Below are 21,579 nucleotides of genomic sequence, written 5' to 3' on the forward strand. Positions count from 1 at the left end.
TTCCGGGGGGACAGAATAATGTGTCACACGGCTGCCGCTGCTTCCTCTTCCCCTGGTGGTTGGGGGCAGGCAGAGAGGCACGGTGGGGGCTCATTGTTACACTGCCTTTTCCATCAGCTGTCAGGAGAGCGGGGGGCCCGGCTAAATGGGCACTCTAAAATACTGCACGCCGGGGAGTTGGCCCTCTCAAAAAATATACAGTATACCTAGTGAGCAGAAAAGATAGATTTAAAGCTTTCATATTTAATCGCAAAAATGACATTTATACATTATGCGTAATAGCACGGCCTCATTCTCGCTTGTGTATCATATGTGTTTGTTTGTCAACAGTTGTGTTACATCCCACTGCGCGTTTACCAAGAACACTTGAGCAAACAAATTATTACTGAAAAGTAATATACATAATATAATATAACATTTTAACTCTTCATTCAATATTCCTGGAAGTCATGCTGTGCTTTATTAACATCTATAATATTATGTATCTGTATACAGATACTATAGTATAAAAAATCACACTTTAAAATTGGAATTCTTTAGGGCATTTTCACTGTCATGCAAGCACAGAGAGGTGCAGCTCCATTTCCCATGCAGTATCATTTAGAGCCTTATTTATTCATTCTTTTTCCCCACAACTGCACCCAGAGAATGAAAATGCTGACTGTATTTCTATGCAACAAAGGATGGAAATGAGCGAGAGACAGAGAGAAACAGAGACGGGAACGCGCAAGGGAGAGAGAGAGTGAGCAAGAAGCTGATCAGATGATTATTTCAGTGGAGAAGGATAAGTGGTTGAAACGGAGCCGTGTTTGTCGCTGCGCTGCGGGTGATCAAGGTGAGGAAGGAGAAAAGGGCAGCCACGCCCCCGAGCACACCTGAGATTCCGTTACCTGCCGTCTCTCAAGCGTCATACTGGGAGCGTGGAAACCCGAGCGCCGCCACGAGAAGAAATCTGGCCGTCAGTCAAGCGCTTTTGTTTGCAGTTCTACGAACAGGCCGGATCTGGTTTCTCTGCTCCAGAAACAGGGAACCTAAAAAACAACAGGCTCTGAGCTGAGCAACTCTCATAATATCAATACAAGTCACACTGCAAATTTCCCAGATTTGTCAGGACTGAATAGACCTTTCTCTGCAATTTGAATAAATTGGTTAAAAATGTCAGAAATTATCGTGCCGGCGTCAAGGTCAGCATCGTTTTATTCTGCTTCTCAGCCACCAGTTTATGATTAGGTGAAATTCAATTACACGTCGCCATTACACAAATTAAAACATCACTGCAATGATAATGAAGGATGGAATGGAGATATTACAGTTTTCTGGCATTTTGTGCACTGCTCTACACAATAGAGAAAATATTACAAAAATGTCTGTTTGGGTAATAGTGGTTTGGCTTACCTCAGGCCAGTAGACGTGCTTTAAAAAAAGACTTTAATAAATAACATTTTTAGATTCAGCAATTCCTGAGGAAGGAATCGTTTTATGTTTCATGTAAAGCTAATGTAGCTGAGAGAGTAGAGACTGATCTAACAATAAAACAAACACAAAACATATCGGTTACACTTTACAATAAGGTTGTATTTGTTAACATTAGTTAATACAATAGTTAAAATGAACTAAGAATAAACTACTTCCACAGCATTTATTAATCTTAATTCATTTTAATTTTAGCATTTACTAATACATTTTTTAGATCAAATGTATCTGTTAACATACTTAATGCACAGTGAACAAACATGAATAACTGTATTTTATAAATGCTGAAAAAGTATATTGCTTATTCCTCATGTTACTTAAAGTGATAGTTGACCCAAAAAATAAAATTCTGTCATCGTTTACTCACCCTCGTGTAATTTCAAACCTGTATGACTTTCTTTCTTCCGCAGAACACAAAAGAAGATATTTTGAAGAATGTTGTTAACTGGCCCCATTTACTTGCATTGGTTTTGTGTCCATACAATAGAAGTGAATGGGTGCTGACACTTTTCGGATACCAACTTTCTTCAAAATATATTTTGTGTTCTGTCGAAGAAAGAAAGTCATACAGGTTTGAAATGGCAAAAGGGTGAGTAAACGATGACAGAATTTTCATTTTTGGGTGAACTATCCCTTTAATGCCCTTATTGTAAAGTGTTACCAGCATTTCTTTATGGGGTATGTTTCTTTTTTGAGTTGATGAGATAGGACCCAGAGCAGGACCCAAATGTTGGGGGTAGAAGATGATGAAGGAAAATCTAGCGATGAGATGAGAAGGTGAGAGAGAGGTTGAGAGCACGAATGAGAGAACAAGGCAGCGTCGGAACTGAAGCATCTGATGTAATGGGACACTGCGAGTAGGCAAGTGAAAGCCACCTCCTTTCCCTCCTTCAGGGATAATTGTTGTTTAGATATACTTTTACCCGTGTCTCAGTCTCAGGTTGTGTTTATACAACTTGTTATTGTGGCTTCCCTTTGCCTTTTCTCACTCTTTTCCCTCTCCCCGTTCCTCCTCTTCTTTGTATTTTCTTGCTAGGGGAAAATCTGCGAGGCTTGTTCGCCGGTGCCAGCAACAGTTAATCCTTTTCCAAAGCACCTTAACTATGCTGGGAATTCTGCAGATGCTAAATAAAACGACGGGAACAACCATGCACTTAACACCAGCTCACGCTGGCAAGAGCGCCTGTGTCTTCAGATGCTCGGTTTTTTCCTAAGTAGTTCAAAACAATCTGCTGTTGTGTGATAACTGTGTGTTTCTCTTGAGTGAGCTGGTGGAGGGGCCACGCTGGGTTCAGTAGCGCCGCCTCTAATCCCATTACCATTGTTCACCTGAGATTACTTAAAATAAATAAGGGAAATACAGAAGGCCGGGGGAAATAAGATGTTTCAATAGCAATAATTGACCAGAAGTGTCAAACCGCCGTGTCTGTGAAAAGATTTGTTTTGAATTGTGATGTCTGCTTTCTATCTATCTTTCTGTCTCTTATTGTAAAAGTGGGGCTGGATTAGAATGAGCGAAATCGTACAATCTTATTATTGTACAGGTGCTTTTGCTTCAAGTAGTTCTAAAGAAATCTTTGCAATTGCAATCATAACTGTCAGTCACGGCAAAGCACAAAAAAATACATAACATGAGCTCAGTGATGTGAAAGATTGCCTCTAAATTCAGCTCCCTCCACTACTGCTGTTTTATACTTAGAAAAATATTTAGTATACATGTTTCAATCCCAAAACGCTGTCTCTTTTAACTCAATTCTCTGAAATAGATTTATCTAACAGTTTATGATGTTGGTAACATGAAGAAATCAATTGGCTCTCAAAAAGGACCCCGCGTACTGAAGTAAAGATGCTAAGACGAGGGATTTTAATGTGATCAAATGCCCCTTAAACGCCTAATTTTTCTTCACCTAAATATTTTTTCATCGCTTTGAAAGCACGTAGGATTTTTCATGGCCTGAAATGTAACCATCAATCGGTCGTGCTGTTTTGAGATCAATACGATTTAGTGAACTTTCACTCATGTAGATGGGCTGGGGAAAGGGATGGTGGGAACAGGTGTAGTTTCAATACAGCGCTCATTATCCTTGAGTGATGACCTTCAGTGGCAGTACTGTAGTCCTCTGTAATCATCCTTCAGTCTCCATCTCTTTCTTTAAATACTAACTGGAGCCTTTCAAAGCAGCCACTGAAAGGCAAAATTGGCCTATTGAAGAAGTTTATTAGAAATTGATCTACTCTTTTCAACTCGCGCGGGAGCCAGAAGACTTCGAAAACTTGTACGAACATGACACGATCGCAGCTCGGTCTCATGCATTCATGCTCACAGTCAAACCTTCTTTGATTCACCTTTAGAACGGAAGGTCAGGGTTGTGACACTCGGAAACTTAAGAAGCACACGTGTAGTTTATTATGTTTATGTATAAACTGAATGATTCTGCTGCTGTGGCAGGTTTATTTGTGTGTGCCATTCAAGTTAGGTTACTGGAGTATTGGAATGGAATGTCTATGGAAATGTTAATATAACTGCACGCTCAAGGTTTTCTCATGAAGCGGTCTAATGTTGGGGAAAGTTTATCAAGTGCCAGAAAGTCCCTGCAGCTGTATCTTCAAAGTCTAGGAGGTGGGGAGAATAGATAAAACAGAGAATAGTCTAATATAAAGGTTTTAAACATTTGTATTAATTTATACATTTCGCTTCAAGCCTCCGGCGTGTCAGATATTTTTCTAGAGAAAAAGACCCAGAAATCGAACATTCTGTAGGTCTCCAATGGAGTTTCCTACACTGTAAAACTTTGCTGTAGTTTTGCAGCAGGTTTTCCAGTAACTTACTGTAGATTTAATTTACTATTTTCTTCTAAACATAAAGTTACCTAGTTCTTATATTTACTAAATAGACTAAATATCTTGAGTTACTTGTCTTGTTATGTAAATGTATCGTAATTTATGAAGTTTTAAATATTTTTACTAGAAAACAAAACAAAAATGCTCAGGAAGAATGTCATTTTTTGCAGTGTAATGCCAGTATTGAGACCAGTCTCTTCTTGCTCAATTGGAATATCAAAAGTCAAAGTCTTTTTATTCTGATTAAAGTAAAGTTTAACTCAAATTAAAAACAGTACTAATTGAAAAATATTAAGTAGTAATCAAATCTACAGTAAGTTACTGGCAAAACTGCTGCAAAATTACAGCAAAGTTTTAGATTTCAATATATTGTGCTCAATACAGCTTTAAACATTTCTCATCAAAATGACTCTAAACCAGATTTGATTATCTCTACAATTTACATCACTGCTACTTAATGTAGCTCAACAAATCCTTTGTATCTATTTTGACTTCTCTTAAGCAACATAACTGAGAATGAAATATAACTGAGAACTCTAAATCTAAAGACACGAAAGAGCAACCTGTGAGCAATGTAATCTTTCTTTAGGACCAGCTGATTTGTCAATTCACCCGTTTCACCATGTTTCACCCAGAGCCATTGAGAGCGAGAGTCGCGTCAACTCCGTAGACTCCAAGTGAACTGTTTTTTCACAGAAATGGCGGTTCATAAAGCCTCTCAATAGTTCCCAGAAGTTGCGCATGGAGCTGCAGTAAAACAGACAGACTGAGGTGAACTTTTAACCCATTTAAAGACGTTTAATTAATAAAAAATGAAATAAAGAATTCAAAGACAAAACATAACTTCCCGGAACTATCTGAAGGCTCCATGAATCATGTGACACGCGAATAATTTGAATTTGCGTTGTTCTCTCTCGACAGCTCTAATTTCACAAACAACCTTTGAAATGGTGATTGAACATCAATTATTTTTACAAATGTTGTGTCAAATGTTAATTTTGGTCTTTTTTAACATAAAAACTGTTATTACTGTTACCATATTTTACTGTTGCCCCAGCTGCCAGAAAATTACTAATTATGGGATTTTTTTACAGTGTACTATTAAAGTATAAAGTCAAAAAGCTGTAAAAGGTGAGGTGATCATTTTCTGACCAAACTGACCAGCAGTAACTGGATTCCCATATTTTTCTCAATTGTGTCAGTATCTATAGGTCATTGTTACAAACGGGCTCTCTTTAGCTACAATTTTGCTTGTAATTTAGTTATCCTGGTAGAACGGATCTGGTCTTTCACATTGATGTTGTAATCTAGCCCATCTAAATGGCTGTGTCTGTTGCTCACTCACTGTAAGGGGTGTCAAAGGTCAACAGAAGAAGGAGCTATCAGTGACATCCAGAGGAAATCGAGTCGTTGTTTCTTACAGTCACCCCCTGACCCCTCATTAACCTAATCTCCTCTACATAAAACAATCACCTGCCAGCATATCGCCGAACCAAACGCGCGTCTACGTTTGCCTGTCCTCTTGATTGAAAGAGAGAAATGCCAATGGATTTTTTTGTGGGGTTTTGTTTGTATCACGCACACTAAATGATTTCTCGCCCAACACTCTAAAAGGATTGGCTTTTTTGGCAGCTGTCTCAGGTATTGGCTCTGCGCCTAAATAATAGCTTTTCCACAGCTCTGCAGAGAAATTCTGCCACATTAGTAACAGCAAAACCAAAGCAGAGATACCAGTTTGAAACAGATGCACTTCTCAGTGTATTAAGTCCATCGGCCATAAAGTCATCATTGTGTTTATCGAAGGTCACACTTCACACAAACTGCATTACTCTCATTTTTGCTCCAGATGCATTAGTGACGCAGGATCAGGGTAATAAACATACTCATAAGGAGCTCACTGAATGAGAGACCAGCAAGTGCATGAATCATAGTAATGGTCCATAATATGCCGCTCTTACACTCACTAAGAGTTTGGCCATAGTGCGTGTATGATACTGGTGTGAAGGGGTATGGCAAATAAGTCAAGATGAGGTGAGTTTAATCATTTCTCAGGCACTATGGTTTTAAGTAAACGGTGCAGGTGAGGAAAGACTGAAAGGGTAAATTGGTAATGTCTGTTCCAAAATAATTTGAAGAAAACATCTGCTGTTGCAATTGTCATTATTTACTTTTGGTCTAAAAACAGCTTGAATTCCCTGGTGAACTTCATATTGTTCAGTGTCACTGTTAATATAGGGTGACCAGTGTACACACTATTTTTAATAAATGATTCATCTTGAGAAATTTTGAGACAGGAAAGTTTTAGGTGACAAGGTTGATATTTCCTTACAGATAAATGTGCAGAAATGTTTCGTAGCTAAATAAATCAAATACACACAGACAGGCTGGCATTGCCTTCAGTCTGAGTTCTTTCTAAATGCATTTTCAAGTACAAGAGGTAAATAACCGCAGGTCTAAAAATCCGTTGTATATGAACACAGGGTGTACTTCCATACATAAGATTACAGAGAGAAAGCAGCGTATTATTCTCAATTTGAGTGCAACCTTGCAGACCACAGGCTAACCACAAATCCATTTAAAGACACACAAACATATGCAGTACATGAGGAGGGAGAAGTACTGAGAACCATGGCTCGAACTGATTTTGCCATGTGAGAGATGAACTTGGGGCAACGTACTTAATTATCCCTTAACATGAATTGTAAACGAATCCCTCAAATCTGATGATGTTCTTTACAATGTTGTTCCAGGGTCAACGTGGTGTTGACCCAAGGACATCTCTCACTTGGCAAAATCAGGAAAGCAGAGAACTGAGTTCCAGAAAAACTGTCAATGTCTCCGAGATGCTTAACCTATTGTACCTGCAAAGCAGTATTGTGAAAAGTTTTAGGCACTTGTGTTAAAGAGTACATAACATGAGATCATGAAAATCACATTTCATGCTGTGTATAATGTTTGAAAGTAAGCAGTCTGCCAAGTTGTAAATCCGAAGGTGAATGAATAACAAAGTTGTTGTCTTAGAAAAAAGGGAGTCGACTCTGAATCACGCAAACGAGTCATGCCCTAGTCTGATTCACGAACCGCCGCGGATTTACGTCACTACTATAGTCCCCGCCTACGTTTTGCTATGACTGCCCGCGAAAACGTCACTCTTCTCCCCCAAACACTGTAGCTCGTGAGCTTCATTCGCGGTAGACCAATCACAGCAGACTATACCATCTGACCAATCACATCAGACTAGGCTAGCGGAAAGGAGGGGATTAGACAGACGAATCACGGAACGAATCATTTGAGAGTCAGTCAAGAAGTAAGGTAAGAATAACCACCTATTATTAAGAAATAATAGCATTTTTACACTTTCTATGTACATAAACTTGTTGTTGGACACTCCATGAACCAAAGTAGGACCTTAAAAATCCCTAGTTATGTACTCTTTAAATTCTGTAAAGTGGGAATGCTTTCAGAAATAATGTCATAAATCAATTTTATTTATCAAAATCAAATATTTACTGTGACGACCCTTTGTGTTTAAATAAGCTTTTGTCCCAGGTACACTTGTGTATAGTTTATCAGAAAGCTTTGCAGGTTGGTTTCTTCAAGTGTCTTGGAGACATTGCCAAAGTTCTTCTGGATTTAGTCTGTCTCAGTTTTTTGTCTTTCTTCGTGTAATACATTTACATTACATATACATTTAGTCATTTAGCAGACGCTTTTATCCAAATCGACTTACAAATGAGGTAAACTATGGAAGCAATTGGAACAACATAAGGACAACAAAAAGCATAAGTACAATAAAACTGGTTTCATATAGCCTACCACAGTACACAGAGCTAAGTTTTTTTTTTTTTAGAAAGAGTAGAAAAGAGATAGAAGTCAGAACTGATGCTGACGGAAAAGATGTGTTTTCAACCGATTCTTAAAGATGTCCACAGAATCTGCTGATCTTGTAGCAGCGGGCAGATCATTCCACAGATGTGGAACCAATCCAGAGAAGGTACGAGAGAGCGATTTTTTACCTTTTTGGGATGGCACCACAAGATGTTGTTCGTAATAATAACAGACTCGATGATGGTGATACTGGCACACTGGCTGTTGACAGACTCTGTGCATAGAAAAATCTAACTAGATTATTACAAATAATGGGAAAAGGAAGATTTGGAGATGTAAAGTGATATTTCAAAAAGATATAACTGGCATAAAACCATTTTTTGGGGGTGAAAACACTTACGCCTAAAACTTTTGCACGAAGACTATATAAATTAAGAGTCTATAAAATCAGTTTTTCTGATGATAAAATGTACTGTATATTGGTATGTGTTTAAGTAAAATGATCGTTTCATTCTGTGAACTAAATATTTCTCGCAAATTTCTAATAAAAATATTGTTTTTATTTGCAGAAAATGAAACAGGTCCAAATAACAGAAACCGTGCAACAGACCTCAAATACTGCACTGAACACAAGTTCATATTCACTTTTAAGCAATACAACAATAATATTTGAAGAGTTTGGTTCCAAAATGAGATAACTTTTCAAAAATCATGTTTTTTATTGTGCATTCCAATTAATATGAATCAAACTGCAATTGGTTTGTTTTGATTAAAGCCATAATAACTCCAAAAATACAGCTAACTAACACAATAAAACACACAAAAAAACATGATAACAAAATAAAAAACATGATTTTTGACATTTTTTAAAAACGTTATCTCATTTTGTAACCAAACTCTTCATTTGTATGTGTTTAGGGAAAGTTAAAAAATATTATTTGTATGTGATACCTCAATTTTTATTACAGTTTACTTTTCATGTGTCTTGTTATGCTGTCAGTCTTTCACATTGCTGTTGGTTTGATTTTGTTGAAATTCAACAGACACTGGACTGGAATGACCACAATACATCTAGAAATGCTGCTTAAATGGAAATTTGCAATGGCCTCTTGTTTTTTTCCCGGCTCTAAATATATACATATACAACACCACCACACCGTGTAACCTTGAAGCCCTACATTTCAAAACTAATGGAATAGGTTTTGATTAAAAAAATAAGATATGAGCTCAGAGATCTCATTAGAGCTTTACTCTGAGCCCGACAGGCCATGTGTTCTGCAGTAAGCAAGAACGATGCACTGAAGCTCATACGGCACACATCAGCTTTTCCAGTGTCTGAGAAAGAACCAAAAAAATTATGCACCAAATTTTTGCGTGTTCTGCCAGAAACCTATGCATGCATAAAAGTAAGTCTCTGTAATGCATAATCAAACACTGTAAAGAATAGAGGAGAGTAAGAACAGGAAAGACAGAAAGAAAAAGAGTATGTCTATGTGTGTGTGTGGAGGGGCAAAGAAGCATTTCTATCCAAACAAAAGAGAACACATAAGCGGGAAGTACGTTACTGAGTGAGAGTTGCCAATGCTGTGAAAAACGTGGCAAAAAGCCCCCATTCTATTACAATGTTATTTCAGCCCGACACAGTCTTTATGTAATAACACTCAGTGGGGTGTGTCATTATCACCCATAACCCCGCTGCCCCCAATCCGTCACGCACTCCCCAGGGCAGCTACTCCAACTGTCACTGACTGTCCACGCGGACTTCATCCACCTCCCGACTGCGCTCCTGTACACGCTTCCACAGCTTTGCCTGTCTTTATTTTAAAAAAATGGCCCATACAACCAAGACCAACAAAATCAATGACCAATCCATAAACATCAACTTCTTTTATTGTTGTTTTTTCTGTCTCTCTCTCTCCCTCTTTCAAATGTAAAAGCAACACAATCAGACACAGTTAAAGTTTATCCCATCACAAAATACAGAAGCACAGTGGGACTCCAGCAACGGTAAAACACAAACAATTCTCAGGCCCATTTTCTGACCCCTGCTGAGAAGAAGGGCACCTTCTGAGATGGGTCAAACTAGATGCGAGGAAAAAGTAATTTACAGTTAAAGTTGCCATTCTTTTTGTATATGTGTTGCAAGTTGTTTTGGTGGTAAACGATCTCAGATAAAAAGAGACAGCCAAACAACGAAAACAATGGCTGATCATGAATATATGTCTGGGCTTATTGAAATATCTATGAAAATAAATAAGAAATGAATCACTCAAATGCACAAATTATGCCTTCTTGCTAAAACATAATTATAATTTGTATAAATCTTTAAAAGACATTATACAAAATCACTTAATATATCAATTGAAAAAATGTGTCCAGTTTTAAATTCGACCACATTGTCTTTATGTACATCCATGGAAATATAAGAATAAAGAATCAGAGAAAGGGAGAAAAGGATAAAACTAGCCTTACAGGGAACATAAACGGACATTTTCGTTATTCCTGCACGAGCCCACATTGCCCGTGCATTTCAGGACCTGGACAGCTCCTCAAAAACTTTTGCGAAACGACGAAACGTCATTTTATCCCCCAAGTGGAAAACTGTGCGACAGTTTACAGCTATTGATCTAAAACATCAACTTCTGTGGGAAATTTGTGAACATTTAAAATTCCTTTTCTGTTCGCATAGGTCTTACAGTAGCGCTGTGTTAGACGTGAAGGGAGAGTGTATTGGGAGAACAGTAGCATTGCAGCTGCGCTGAGCTGTGAAATTCGCAGAACAATTGGGATCACTGTTCGTCTTCCTTTCGCCTTTCCCCTCAATTAGCATAGTCCGTTGTGGTTGATTGACTACCATAGCCGGGCCGGGTAAGTGCTTTTGTGCCCTAATCACACGAGGACAGCAGGGGTGACAGGACACAGGTGAGGCCAAGACTGGAATAGATTTATAGCATATTTATTAGGCAAGGCATGGGAACTGAAACACGTTTCATGCCATCTCAAAGACCTTTGCCATGTGTGTATTTCAGGATTTAAAGTCTTGATCTATAGACTCCCGGAATATGGTTACTTTTACTTCGAAGTCCCAAAAGCCAAGCACCACGACTTAAAGGGACAATCCAGGACACGGGAGAAATTGATTGTGAAAGGGTTTCTGCGCCCCATTGATCTCAATTAGCCCTTGTTGACTCTGCGGTGGATTAAATTAGCCGCGTAAAATAGAACTGAGCCCTTGTTCAAATTGCGCCTAAATGTTGGAGGAGCGCATAACACAGTAGGCATGTTTATTATTTTATGTTCATATCTAACTGAAAAATGCCGCGTTGGACACCAAGAAAAAATGTCGCGATGCAAAACTGCAAAGAACGAGTTATTAAACTTCAGAGAGGCAACAGGAAGCCGTGGAAATAGGCAGATGCGTCGCCGCGCCCTGATTATTCCCGCCTGTCGCTTTGCTGTAATGAGCGCTCGGCCGACTGTTGGCGCGCTGATTACCGGTCCTTGGGGATCCTGTGTTTTTCCTGAGTAATTGATAGTTAGACTCCGCTCTAATTAAATACGCTGTCTGCTTCATTGATGTAGATTTTTCGCACCAGGGAAAATGAATTGGGCACAGTGAGGGAGAGCGGGCCTTTGCGTTTTATGAATCGTCGTTAACCCCGAACCCCAATCTTATATCGTTAACACGAGACACAAGAGGATGTGAAAAATCAGGATGCATATGGCAAAAATTATCACGGCGTTGCATAAATACGCGAGCCTAGTCTTTGGCATTTAGTTTACAGTCTTGATGAGATTGGGCAACATTTTAATAGACCACCGGAAAGTTTCTCCTCCCTTCTCTTTCGCTCACAATTAAGGGAGAGCACATGCAAGGCCTCGAAGGTGTTCATTTCCCACCGAATGCCTGGCCGCTTCCCGGGATGCTTTTGCGCTTTGTGTGGTCTCCGGGCGCTGTCACAATACTGTGATGGGTTGCCCCGGTTTCCCGCACACCTGCGTGGCTGCCCGGTCCCTTCAGGAATTCGCTGGGGCTTGTAATCAGCTTTGTGGAGCCATTGAGTGCACGGCTCAGTGAAACTTCCCAACCTCACAACGCGCTGGACCGCTGAATGGGAGTCACAGCGTGGGGCGCCTCTCCAAGCATCGGGCCTGCCAAATTCCAGCAGAGTCTCTCACAATCATCCTTACACAGACCCCCTTGCCGAACACGAGGGCGAGAGAAGGAGAGAGAGGGACAGAGAGAGAGAGAGAAATACAAAAACAGAGACCAGGTTAGGGACGAAAGGGTAATAATCAAAAGCCAGTTTATTACAAAACTATTTTGCTTCCAGTTGAGCGTCTTGAAAATGCATATGGCCTTGTGTTGGACAGCTATGGCAACGGCGGACATTTATTCTAAATAAAGCCGCCTCGAGCAGTTGTTTTATGATGGTAATTGGATTGTCAGTGATGCACGACAACATGAGAGAAGGTGTGTGAAATGCAATCCCATGGGTGCATCACTAAATTAGTCCGGTGAATCGGTCTAGTGTTTGCTGCGACCGTGTCTTCCGAGCAATAATGACGCAATTCAGACAACAAATCGTACTGAAACTTACGGTGCTAAGTGATTTACATGCGACAATGGGAAAACGGGCCCCTCATGGCGTTAGGTACGTGGCTAAAAAGACCGCCGGTCGTGCATGGTGTGAAAGAACTAAATTATAATTAGCCGAAAGACAGCAAAAATTTGGTGAATAAAAGTTTGAACAAAGTTGCTTTTTTCGTTGCGTTCTGCATACATGCTTAAATTACCGCTCTGGAATTGAAGGCTGCAGAAATTACGGCGCAGCATCTCGCCTCTTGCAAGGGCGCAGGATTAAGAGGCAGCAAGATTGTTAAACATGTCAACGTGTAATTGCACGATAAGGCCCTCGCGAGGAATTTATTGGCCCAGTTGCTATTTCTATTCCCCCCTAATCTCGTTCAGCACATTCGTTCCGTGCAATCTGTCTCCGTAATCTTCTGTGACAGAGCAGCGACCAATAGCAGCATACCGGGTTTTTTGGAGAAGGGAGAAAATATGCAGAGGCGTGATAAAGTGATGCTAATTATCCCCATTTAGGACAGCGAGTGCAAGAGATCGGGAGTTTTCGTACGAGCCAGCGCTGTTGATGGCTTCCCAGCACAGAATATATCGGTGGCTACAAGATAAGGGTATCGCAGGTTGAGACGATTTATTGGTTCGAGTCCTCCAACACCCCTCCCATCCCATGCTTTTAACCCATCCCACCCCGCGTGCTCTTCCCTCCTTTGGCGGGGTAGTAAATTATTTTGGTTAAATTTACCAGAACGCTTCTCTTTGACCTAGCAAGTGCCGTGACTTGGTCCTCCGCCTCTCTATAGTTCAAGGCTAATCCGTGTATTTTTCATCTGCAAACAGACTGCCTCGGAGTGGACATGTCAATAGACCAATAGTGAAGGAAAGTGTGTCAGTTTTGTAACTGGGAAAACAACTGAGAAAGTAAAATAATTAACTGGGTAAATGCAAATGTACTGCATATATTAAGTTAAGAGCTAATCCATTTTATTTTATAATTTACGGTCATGCTATTAAGATTATACGCTTTATTATTCATTTTTTATTACTGCTCTGTTTAATTTTTATTTTACGTGTGTGAAGCAGCGCATGCACAATTAAAGGCATCACGTGCGCATCCTCATAAGAAAATGTCTGGTTCTATGAAGACTTTTCGGTTTGCACTCTTAACACTTGTTGCTAAACTACCCCAGGGGACACAGAAAGTAACTGAAATAAAGAAACGTTGACTTTCTGTGAACCTAGGGGTCAGCGTATCTGCTGGTTCACCCTGGTTAAGCATCCCTCCGATGTCTCTCATTTAAATCACATGTGCAGCCAACCAGTTCTCATAATAAAACCATTTCCTTGCGGGGAAACAAATGAAATAAGTAGCCTACACAAATTAATAACACACGCAATAACACATTTACACGGTGTTAATGCAGGACCAACTGTAAAAAAACGAGAGATGTTGTGTTCATTAATCAGCGGGCCTCTTTAAACCAAAATATTAAGTGAATCGAATCAAATCTGCTTAAAAACGGCTGTATTCATCGAGACGATTAATGTAAATGCTGCTTATTATCTTAAATTGTTTTTATTTCGATTTACCCTAAATTGCCTACATATTACTTTTATAGCACGCATTTTTAAATCTATATGTTTTACACGATTGATTGATTGATTGATTACTATCAAAATCAACTACTTGGAAAAATGTTGGAGGTAAATTGCTGAAAAACATAAACTGATCTCTTAAAAAATATTAGAATAACTTTCATTATACATGTTAGGCGTTGGACAAAAAAAAGTTTTCATTCCGGTTTTAGGACATGGAAAATGAAGCAAGAATTGCCCCTCACTTGTAATATGCAACACACAAAGAATGATTGTTTGAGTTAATTTCAAGTAAAAAATGAATCACTTTGCGTACCCTTTGAAGTCCAAAAATTGAGAAACGAGAAACGAACGACTGACTAAATAGCAAATACCTAATTATGAATTTAACAATGCATATTCTGAAAAGTGATTTCAAGTTTATTTAAATGGTTGATGATAAAACATGTATTATTATTATTATGATTATATTTTAATGAAGACAATTTCACAAAGACATCGTGCTTAATTAAAAATAGATTTACACTAATTATAAACTACAAGACAACGTGTTATGACACCCAAGAGATGTCATATATTGAGCAGACATTAGCTATACCAACTTTAAAAGGCCTATAGGCCTAAGTGTAGAATTATTTCCCCACAATTTTTCATGCGTATTTATTGTAAGAAATTATTAACGTTCGAATAAAATCAGGTGTGATCCAGAAAGGACTTTGCCCTGTTTTGAAACTCAGCTTCAGTTGAACCGACCAATTAACATTATACTTTATAATGTTACAGACATTATAAAGAATAAATGCAATATAAAATATAGGCTATACTAAAATCTTTGCAGATTATTGTTTGTTTTTAAACAAGAGAGATAAGGCCCACTAGATATAGTCAAACACATTAAGGACAAAGTCATTAAAAATGAACAATTGGGTAACAAAACTAACACCAATTTGGAACAGAGTAACTTCTTCAATTTTATTTAGACCATGAATCAACGCAAGGTTAAGATTTGAACTGGCAGGAATGCATGTCATAAATTATGTACAGCAGCAGTGACGTGCCAGTCTTTTGAAATATTAAAACTTATTCACAATTTACAAGAAATATTACAAACATAAACCTGGTACATTAATTCACGTATACAAACGTTTTGGTAAATGTAATAAGCAGGAAACTCTTTATGGGCTTTCAAAAGCATTCATTGAGTTATTCACGCTAGACTTTTGATTATTATCAACTCAAAAGTCAATTTGCACAGAAAATTAAATATTTAAAGAATAACAGTATGTCGCATATTTCTTGGCGTGGCCAGAAACAATGTCAGATTTCAGATTTCATATTTAAACAATGTTTCACTAAAAGTGACATATTTTATAAGTTTTTCCTTTCCTCCGAACTGCAATCGAAACAATATTTACCTTTTTAATTTACAAGTACATCATAAAACATTCTGTACAAAAGTAGTTAAATGACAATCTAAAAAAGAGGTAAATATTTTTGGTGGAGTGTTTCTGAATGCGCTTTACCCATCGCTTCCCTTTAGCTGTTTCAAATATGCGTCAATGGGACAGTTCCGTTTACTCCGGCAGTTGTGCTCTGATAGTGCTGCGGTAAGGCATGCAGTCTGCTCTGAACAGACGGATCACCGGACTCCCCGGTCGGTAAATACATGCTTATCATTTCTCTCAAGTCTCCGGGGCAGGGTCCTCGGGAATGTGTGGTAACCGGAGGGCTTATATTCGGTTCGGACTTCACGAGTGAGCTCAGCGCACCGATAGCGGCAGAAGAAGCGACGCTGGAGTTTTGATGCTGCGTGTACGATATCCCACCGTAGCCAGACGGAGAGGCGCTCATGTAGCTCTGGGAGTTGGAGATGGGGCTGTACTGAAGGGCAGTCATGTCGTAGCGGTGCATGGGCTGCGGGTTATGCGGGTGATGGTGATGCGCGTGGTGATGATGTGACCCACTACCTGGGTGCTGGCTATAAGCGAGCTGCGCCTCCTGCATCATCGCAGCCGCTGCTGCGGCGGCGGCCACCTGGCCAGAGTAAGTGCCATTCGCCCAGCCGTTCATGTGTGCGTAACCGGCGCTGGTCGAGCCTCCGTGACCCCCAGGACTCTCCAACCTCTGGCCGACCCCTACAGGACTCATCCCAAGACCCACGCCTGCCCCAGGACCCGCACTGCCGAGCAAGCCGCCGGCCAACGAGTACTTGTCCTTTTTAAGCAGGGTCTTGGTTTTGCGCCTCGGTCTGTATTTGTAATCCGGATGCTCCTTCATGTGCATGGCTCGCAACCGCTTTGCCTCATCGATAAAGGGCCGCTTTTCAGCCTCTGACATCACCTTCCACTCAGCACCGAGTCTTTTGCTAATTTCAGAGTTATGCATTTTAGGATTCTCCTGAGCCATTTTTCTGCGCTGGCCCCGGGACCACACCATAAAAGCGTTCATGGGTCTTTTTACGCGGTCTTGGTTGGCTTTGCTCCCCGAATTTGGACCCGTTTGTCCCGGATTTGTGTTGGTTTGGGGTCCCGGGGAATGAAGGTCCGTTTCCATCATCATGCTATACATTCAAGTGGCTTAAAACTTCACAGCTAACAGAGAAAAAGCATGAACTTTCAGCGTTCCGTAGTCCGCTTGAAGCAGGTGCTTCACAAGGCAGTGGAGCTCCGGTATAATGTGCAATTCAGTTAATCCAAACCGTCTGCAGTTAGTTTCGGGCGTTCTGTAGTTAGTTTCGGGCGTTCTGTTTGCTCCTGTAGTGTCCTCTCCGCCTGCCGTTTCACATCCACGTTAATTGAACGTGCATTTGAGTTACTTTTCCTAGTGGAGTTGAAGAGTTAGTTAAAGCGGCGGCCATGTGATGCGTTTTGACAGCGATTAAAACGAGCGAGCGGCCAATGGCGTTCCAGTGAGGAGCGATTTGCATGGAGTTCGGTCGAGTGACGTAGACAACGAGGAAAGAACTAGTAGGCGGGGTGCGCGAAGGGTCAACACCGCCCCCTCTAAAGTGGAGTAAATACTGAGATAGCAGTTTGTAGCTCTCCAATGGTTGCCATAAACGAACAACGGGACAAATGGTAGATTTTATCCATTTAGATGACATTACAAGATACGATCTAATTCTTTATAATAACTGTAATAGCTTCACTACTCCCTCGGGACGTCTTTAGCCAAATCTTTGAGAGTAGGAAAATAAACGTTTAGAGGAACCAACCACTTGTCAGCTGTGTTGATAGTTTACTGTGTCCTTTATCTTTGTGCTAATGTAAAGCTTTGTCGGCGAAACGTCGAAATTAATTTTTCACATATCCATTTTGTTTTAAAAAATTGCACATAACAGTCTGCCAGCTTATCGTTTAGGTGTTTCACGTCATACTGTATTGAATCATATGAAATATACGTGCTGTGAAGGGTGGTACAATGCCTAAACATAGCAAACATTTTAATGCTGACATGAAAATGTTCACATTGCCCCAGAAAACAACAACAGGGTAAACAAACTGACCAACACGTCGGCGTTTGTGAGGTAGTAAGTAGTTTCTAGAAATCAAGTATTCTGAAAAATATTAAATAACAAATGGCAAAGTAACCAATACTGTAACCTTCTTAAATACTGCCGTCTGGTGGCGCACTGCTAGGATTTTGTTGCGCGTAATTAGCTAAGCAGTTGAAAAATGGTGACAACGCTGCAGCTTCAATGAAGCGCTTATATTAAAATAAAAACAATTATGGTGAATGACAAATGGATGAAACTTTTAATTGAACTATAACTAGAGAAAGAATACTACAGCATCAGTTGTATACGGACAAGATACATATATTTGCACCACGCCGCCAACAATTTAGATTTGCTTTCATGAATAGAAGAATGGAATATGTTGTTAAACGTTTGAAATGGCTGGACAGCTATAGATCTGACAAGAACAATAAAACGAAAACATACAACAAATCAAAAGACCAGATGGACCAGACAATCTTAAACATAGTTTTTTTATTATCTGTACTGTGCAACGTTATATATATATGTATACAGTAGCCTACATTAGTGTTATATAGGCTATTTTCTTTACAACGTTACTAAACGTTCATTTCTTATATTCTCTGTCACATTAAAAATTGCATTATACTTTACATCTACATTACAAATAAATGATTCGCTAAATGTAATCATTTTTATTAAAAGCAGACACCATGAGTACCACGAACAAGAAAAATAATATACTACAAATAATAAAAATATACATTATTTTGTTTTTGTTAATAAATGTTATGCTATAGAGGCTGTACATCAAACACTGTACACCATTCTGCTAATTTCATTTTTTGTCGATTTATTTAGGGTGGATTTAAAATAAAGGTTTTAATTCTATACATTTTAAATTGTCATTCGAATTAGAGTCTTAAACCACATTGTGATCTGCCTGGAACAACTTACCTTGTCAGTTCTCATTTTGCATCAGTGCCGCGCTCCTCTAAGAGTCTTTGTTTTGCGCGCGCTGGGGGCAAAAGGGCACTGTTAGCGCACGTGCAAGAGCTGGGGTTACAGCAGTTATCCAAAACACACAATATACTAAAAAATGTTTAAAGGATGACTAAATAGACGTAAAATGTGGAAATTACGTGTAAAGCAAAAAAAGATCCGAGTTTTAATTGTTTATTAGTGTAATGTACAAAGCAAAATAAGATTTGGGTTTACAAGGGCACTAATTGCAGTAATAATTATGTTGAAACGTTTTCGTAATCTAAATGAATAAATATTACTGCATAATAAATGTGGGTGATTTTAAAATTAACAGTATTTAACAGATTCACTACTCCACAACAATAAAAGATTTATATTCCTATTTTCACTCATATAGAGTAAAGCTTGAGTAAAACTTGAGTCTGTTAAAGTCTTTTGTAGACATCTGACAAGTGTTTGATCGTTTAGTTCACAAAACAATTTTGTTGTAGCCTAGTAAGGATGTGGAAAGAAATGAAACAACATTGTAATGTATTCTGTTTATTTTCGGGTCTTAATAGCCCCAATGGGTTATTGATTATTAATTTTATTACGTAAAAAACAAATGATCATTAACGGTGTTTGTAGTACAGGCCTTGAACCATTTTAATTAAATGTGCCTGCAATCTGTGCTTAACAAAATTATTTCACTGAAAGCCTTCCAATTTTTTTCATTTTTGTATAGTTGTCATATAGTTGTTTCGCCTAATTTAGTCAAGACCTATATGTGATTCTTGTGAACTGGTAAACAAGCGCTGCTGTTAGTGTCTTAGAAGCTTCCAAATTATATTATAATAAATAAATGATATGGATAATTTGTTGAAAATCGTTTCTTTCCTGAATTTGTCAAATAGCAAATACACTAAATTCATGCTAAATTTAATTGGAATGTCCATGTGATTTAGATGTTTTATATATTTACACAAATGGCATATCGTTGTAAACGCGTTGGGACTTTCTTTAAAATACAGTTGAGTCTAACATTAGTGATCGGAGCGCAGATTTGTCCTTGCAGTTGGTCTCTCAAAGTTTAATATGTAAAACGGATTTAACTAGCGTAGCCGCTGAGCTGACAAACATGAGCGCTTAATCTTGTAAACACGAACGCGTGTTATCGACTTCGGACCCTTACTTCCCAATAAATCCACGCCACACCGGTCGTTCGAAAGCTATCGCAATACCCTAGGACTTGTGGCTGAACAACCGATTTTCACGTTATTTTGTCTTATCCGATTTCATAAAGCGGATCAAAGTAACAGATCAAACTGATGACAATCACAGCTTTTCCTCAACAGGCTTTAAGACGCGTGTGCCCCAGCGTCTCTCACTTCTTTCCTTCCAATAATCAATTTCTCATACGACATCGTCTCTTACAAGTTTCGAGATAAGAACACGAATTTATTAACGATTAATATATCCACAAATAAAGCTTCCCGCAAAACAGAATGCAAAATCTAAATCCTTTTAATGCTGCATATACATTCTAATGTCCCTCGTTTGCATTGATGTAAAATCGTCCTTACCCGTTCTATCGCTGTCCTAACCCAGACAAAGCCACTCGCCAGTTCGCCATCCCTGCTAAAAATCTACACTTAATGTGCCAAGGCCAGCCATACCCAGCTCCCAGTCCCACCACTCACTACACACTGAGGAGAGAGACAAGAAAATAAATTTATTATAGACTCTAAAGACAATTTCAAGTTATTGTTTCTCCCGGCGAAAGGGTTCCTTCTTACATAATAAAGCCCCTTTTGTGTGACGCGGAACAATACAAAACAAGTATTCTAATAAATAGCCACTTTTTTGTTCCCTCTCGAGGATGAATGGGATTGAGCAGTTGGGTTTGAAAGCAGCTGCTCGCGCATTCAGGAGGAGGGGGCGGAGCCCTGGCGCGAGGCGTCTCTCCTCCTTAGAAACGAACTTGAAGAACGGACCCGACCGAATCACAGAACAAACGGTCTGCAGCTTTCACTCAGACATCAACGTGAAAAGTCTGCCCCCAGTCTCCTCCTGCATTGCTTCAATGAGCATTACACTAAATAACTTTCATTACCCAGGTCATTGTCACGCTACCTAAATAGACGTCATCTGGAAATACAAGGAAGGATTGTATACTGGCTTATTGCTGGCACAAGCAGACTCACGGCATGAATATTAAAAACTAGATATCTGAAGAGCAAAACATGAACTACACATGTAAATCGTGCAGATTTTAAAATCTAGTCAAATGTTTTTTTTACTAATAGTTAAACTATAAAGTAAAATATTTCACTAAACAAATGTGCACTTATTATTTTGTGATATCCACAAGCAAGTTTAAAACAATGACATTAAATGTCTTGGAGTGAAAGTTTTGAGATTTAACACAGCTTAGTTGCCGCCACATGGTTCTGACAGGTTTTTAGGGAATGGAAAGTTGTTGTGTTGCAGTTTAGAAAAAAAACATCATTGCCACCTGAGGGCACATATTTACATTGCATTTGCTCTTGTGATGCCTTGGACCACCTCAATAGACATCTATTCAGTCACTCCGAGCCCTCAAAATTCTTAAAATTACCATTGCAAAGCTATTTAATGTAGGAAATAAAGGACGAAGGAGGAGTGAGGCTAACACTTAACATATGTGCAGGCTGCATGTGCAAGATAACATTTAAATTGCTGTTCCACAAACCCACTTTACTTGACTGCAAACATCATCCATGGAAGTCTGTGGGATTTCTATCTGCAGGAAATATGCAATAGCATCTTTTCCAAG

The 21,579-nt window shown here is 39.2% G+C and overlaps 1 protein-coding gene and 1 long non-coding RNA gene across 2 annotated transcripts; both read right to left on the reverse strand.

Annotated features, from left to right (window-relative positions):
• Positions 1-1,857: 1,857 nt before the first annotated feature.
• On the reverse strand, positions 1,858-20,893 carry LOC130555506 (uncharacterized). Its single transcript, XR_008963128.1, has 4 exons — positions 20,561-20,893; positions 20,348-20,470; positions 18,759-18,819; positions 1,858-12,342 (listed from the first exon to the last, which is right to left on the reverse strand). It is a non-coding gene; the product is annotated as an uncharacterized LOC130555506 (long non-coding RNA).
• Positions 14,835-18,150, reverse strand: sox1a (SRY-box transcription factor 1a). The gene has a single exon (XM_057335771.1). It carries the CDS (start codon positions 16,889-16,891, stop codon positions 15,869-15,871), a length of 1,023 nt encoding a protein of 340 aa, XP_057191754.1. The 5' UTR covers positions 16,892-18,150; the 3' UTR covers positions 14,835-15,868.
• Positions 20,894-21,579: the final 686 nt, after the last annotated feature.

This window comes from Triplophysa rosa, linkage group LG6 (assembly GCF_024868665.1).
Source record: "Triplophysa rosa linkage group LG6, Trosa_1v2, whole genome shotgun sequence".
NCBI lineage: Eukaryota > Metazoa > Chordata > Actinopteri > Cypriniformes > Nemacheilidae > Triplophysa > Triplophysa rosa.

Excerpts from the sequence above, each read along its gene's own strand:
- sox1a (XM_057335771.1), bottom strand. The coding sequence starts at position 16,891 with ATGTATAGCATGATGATGGAAACGGACCTTCATTCCCCGGGACCCCAA.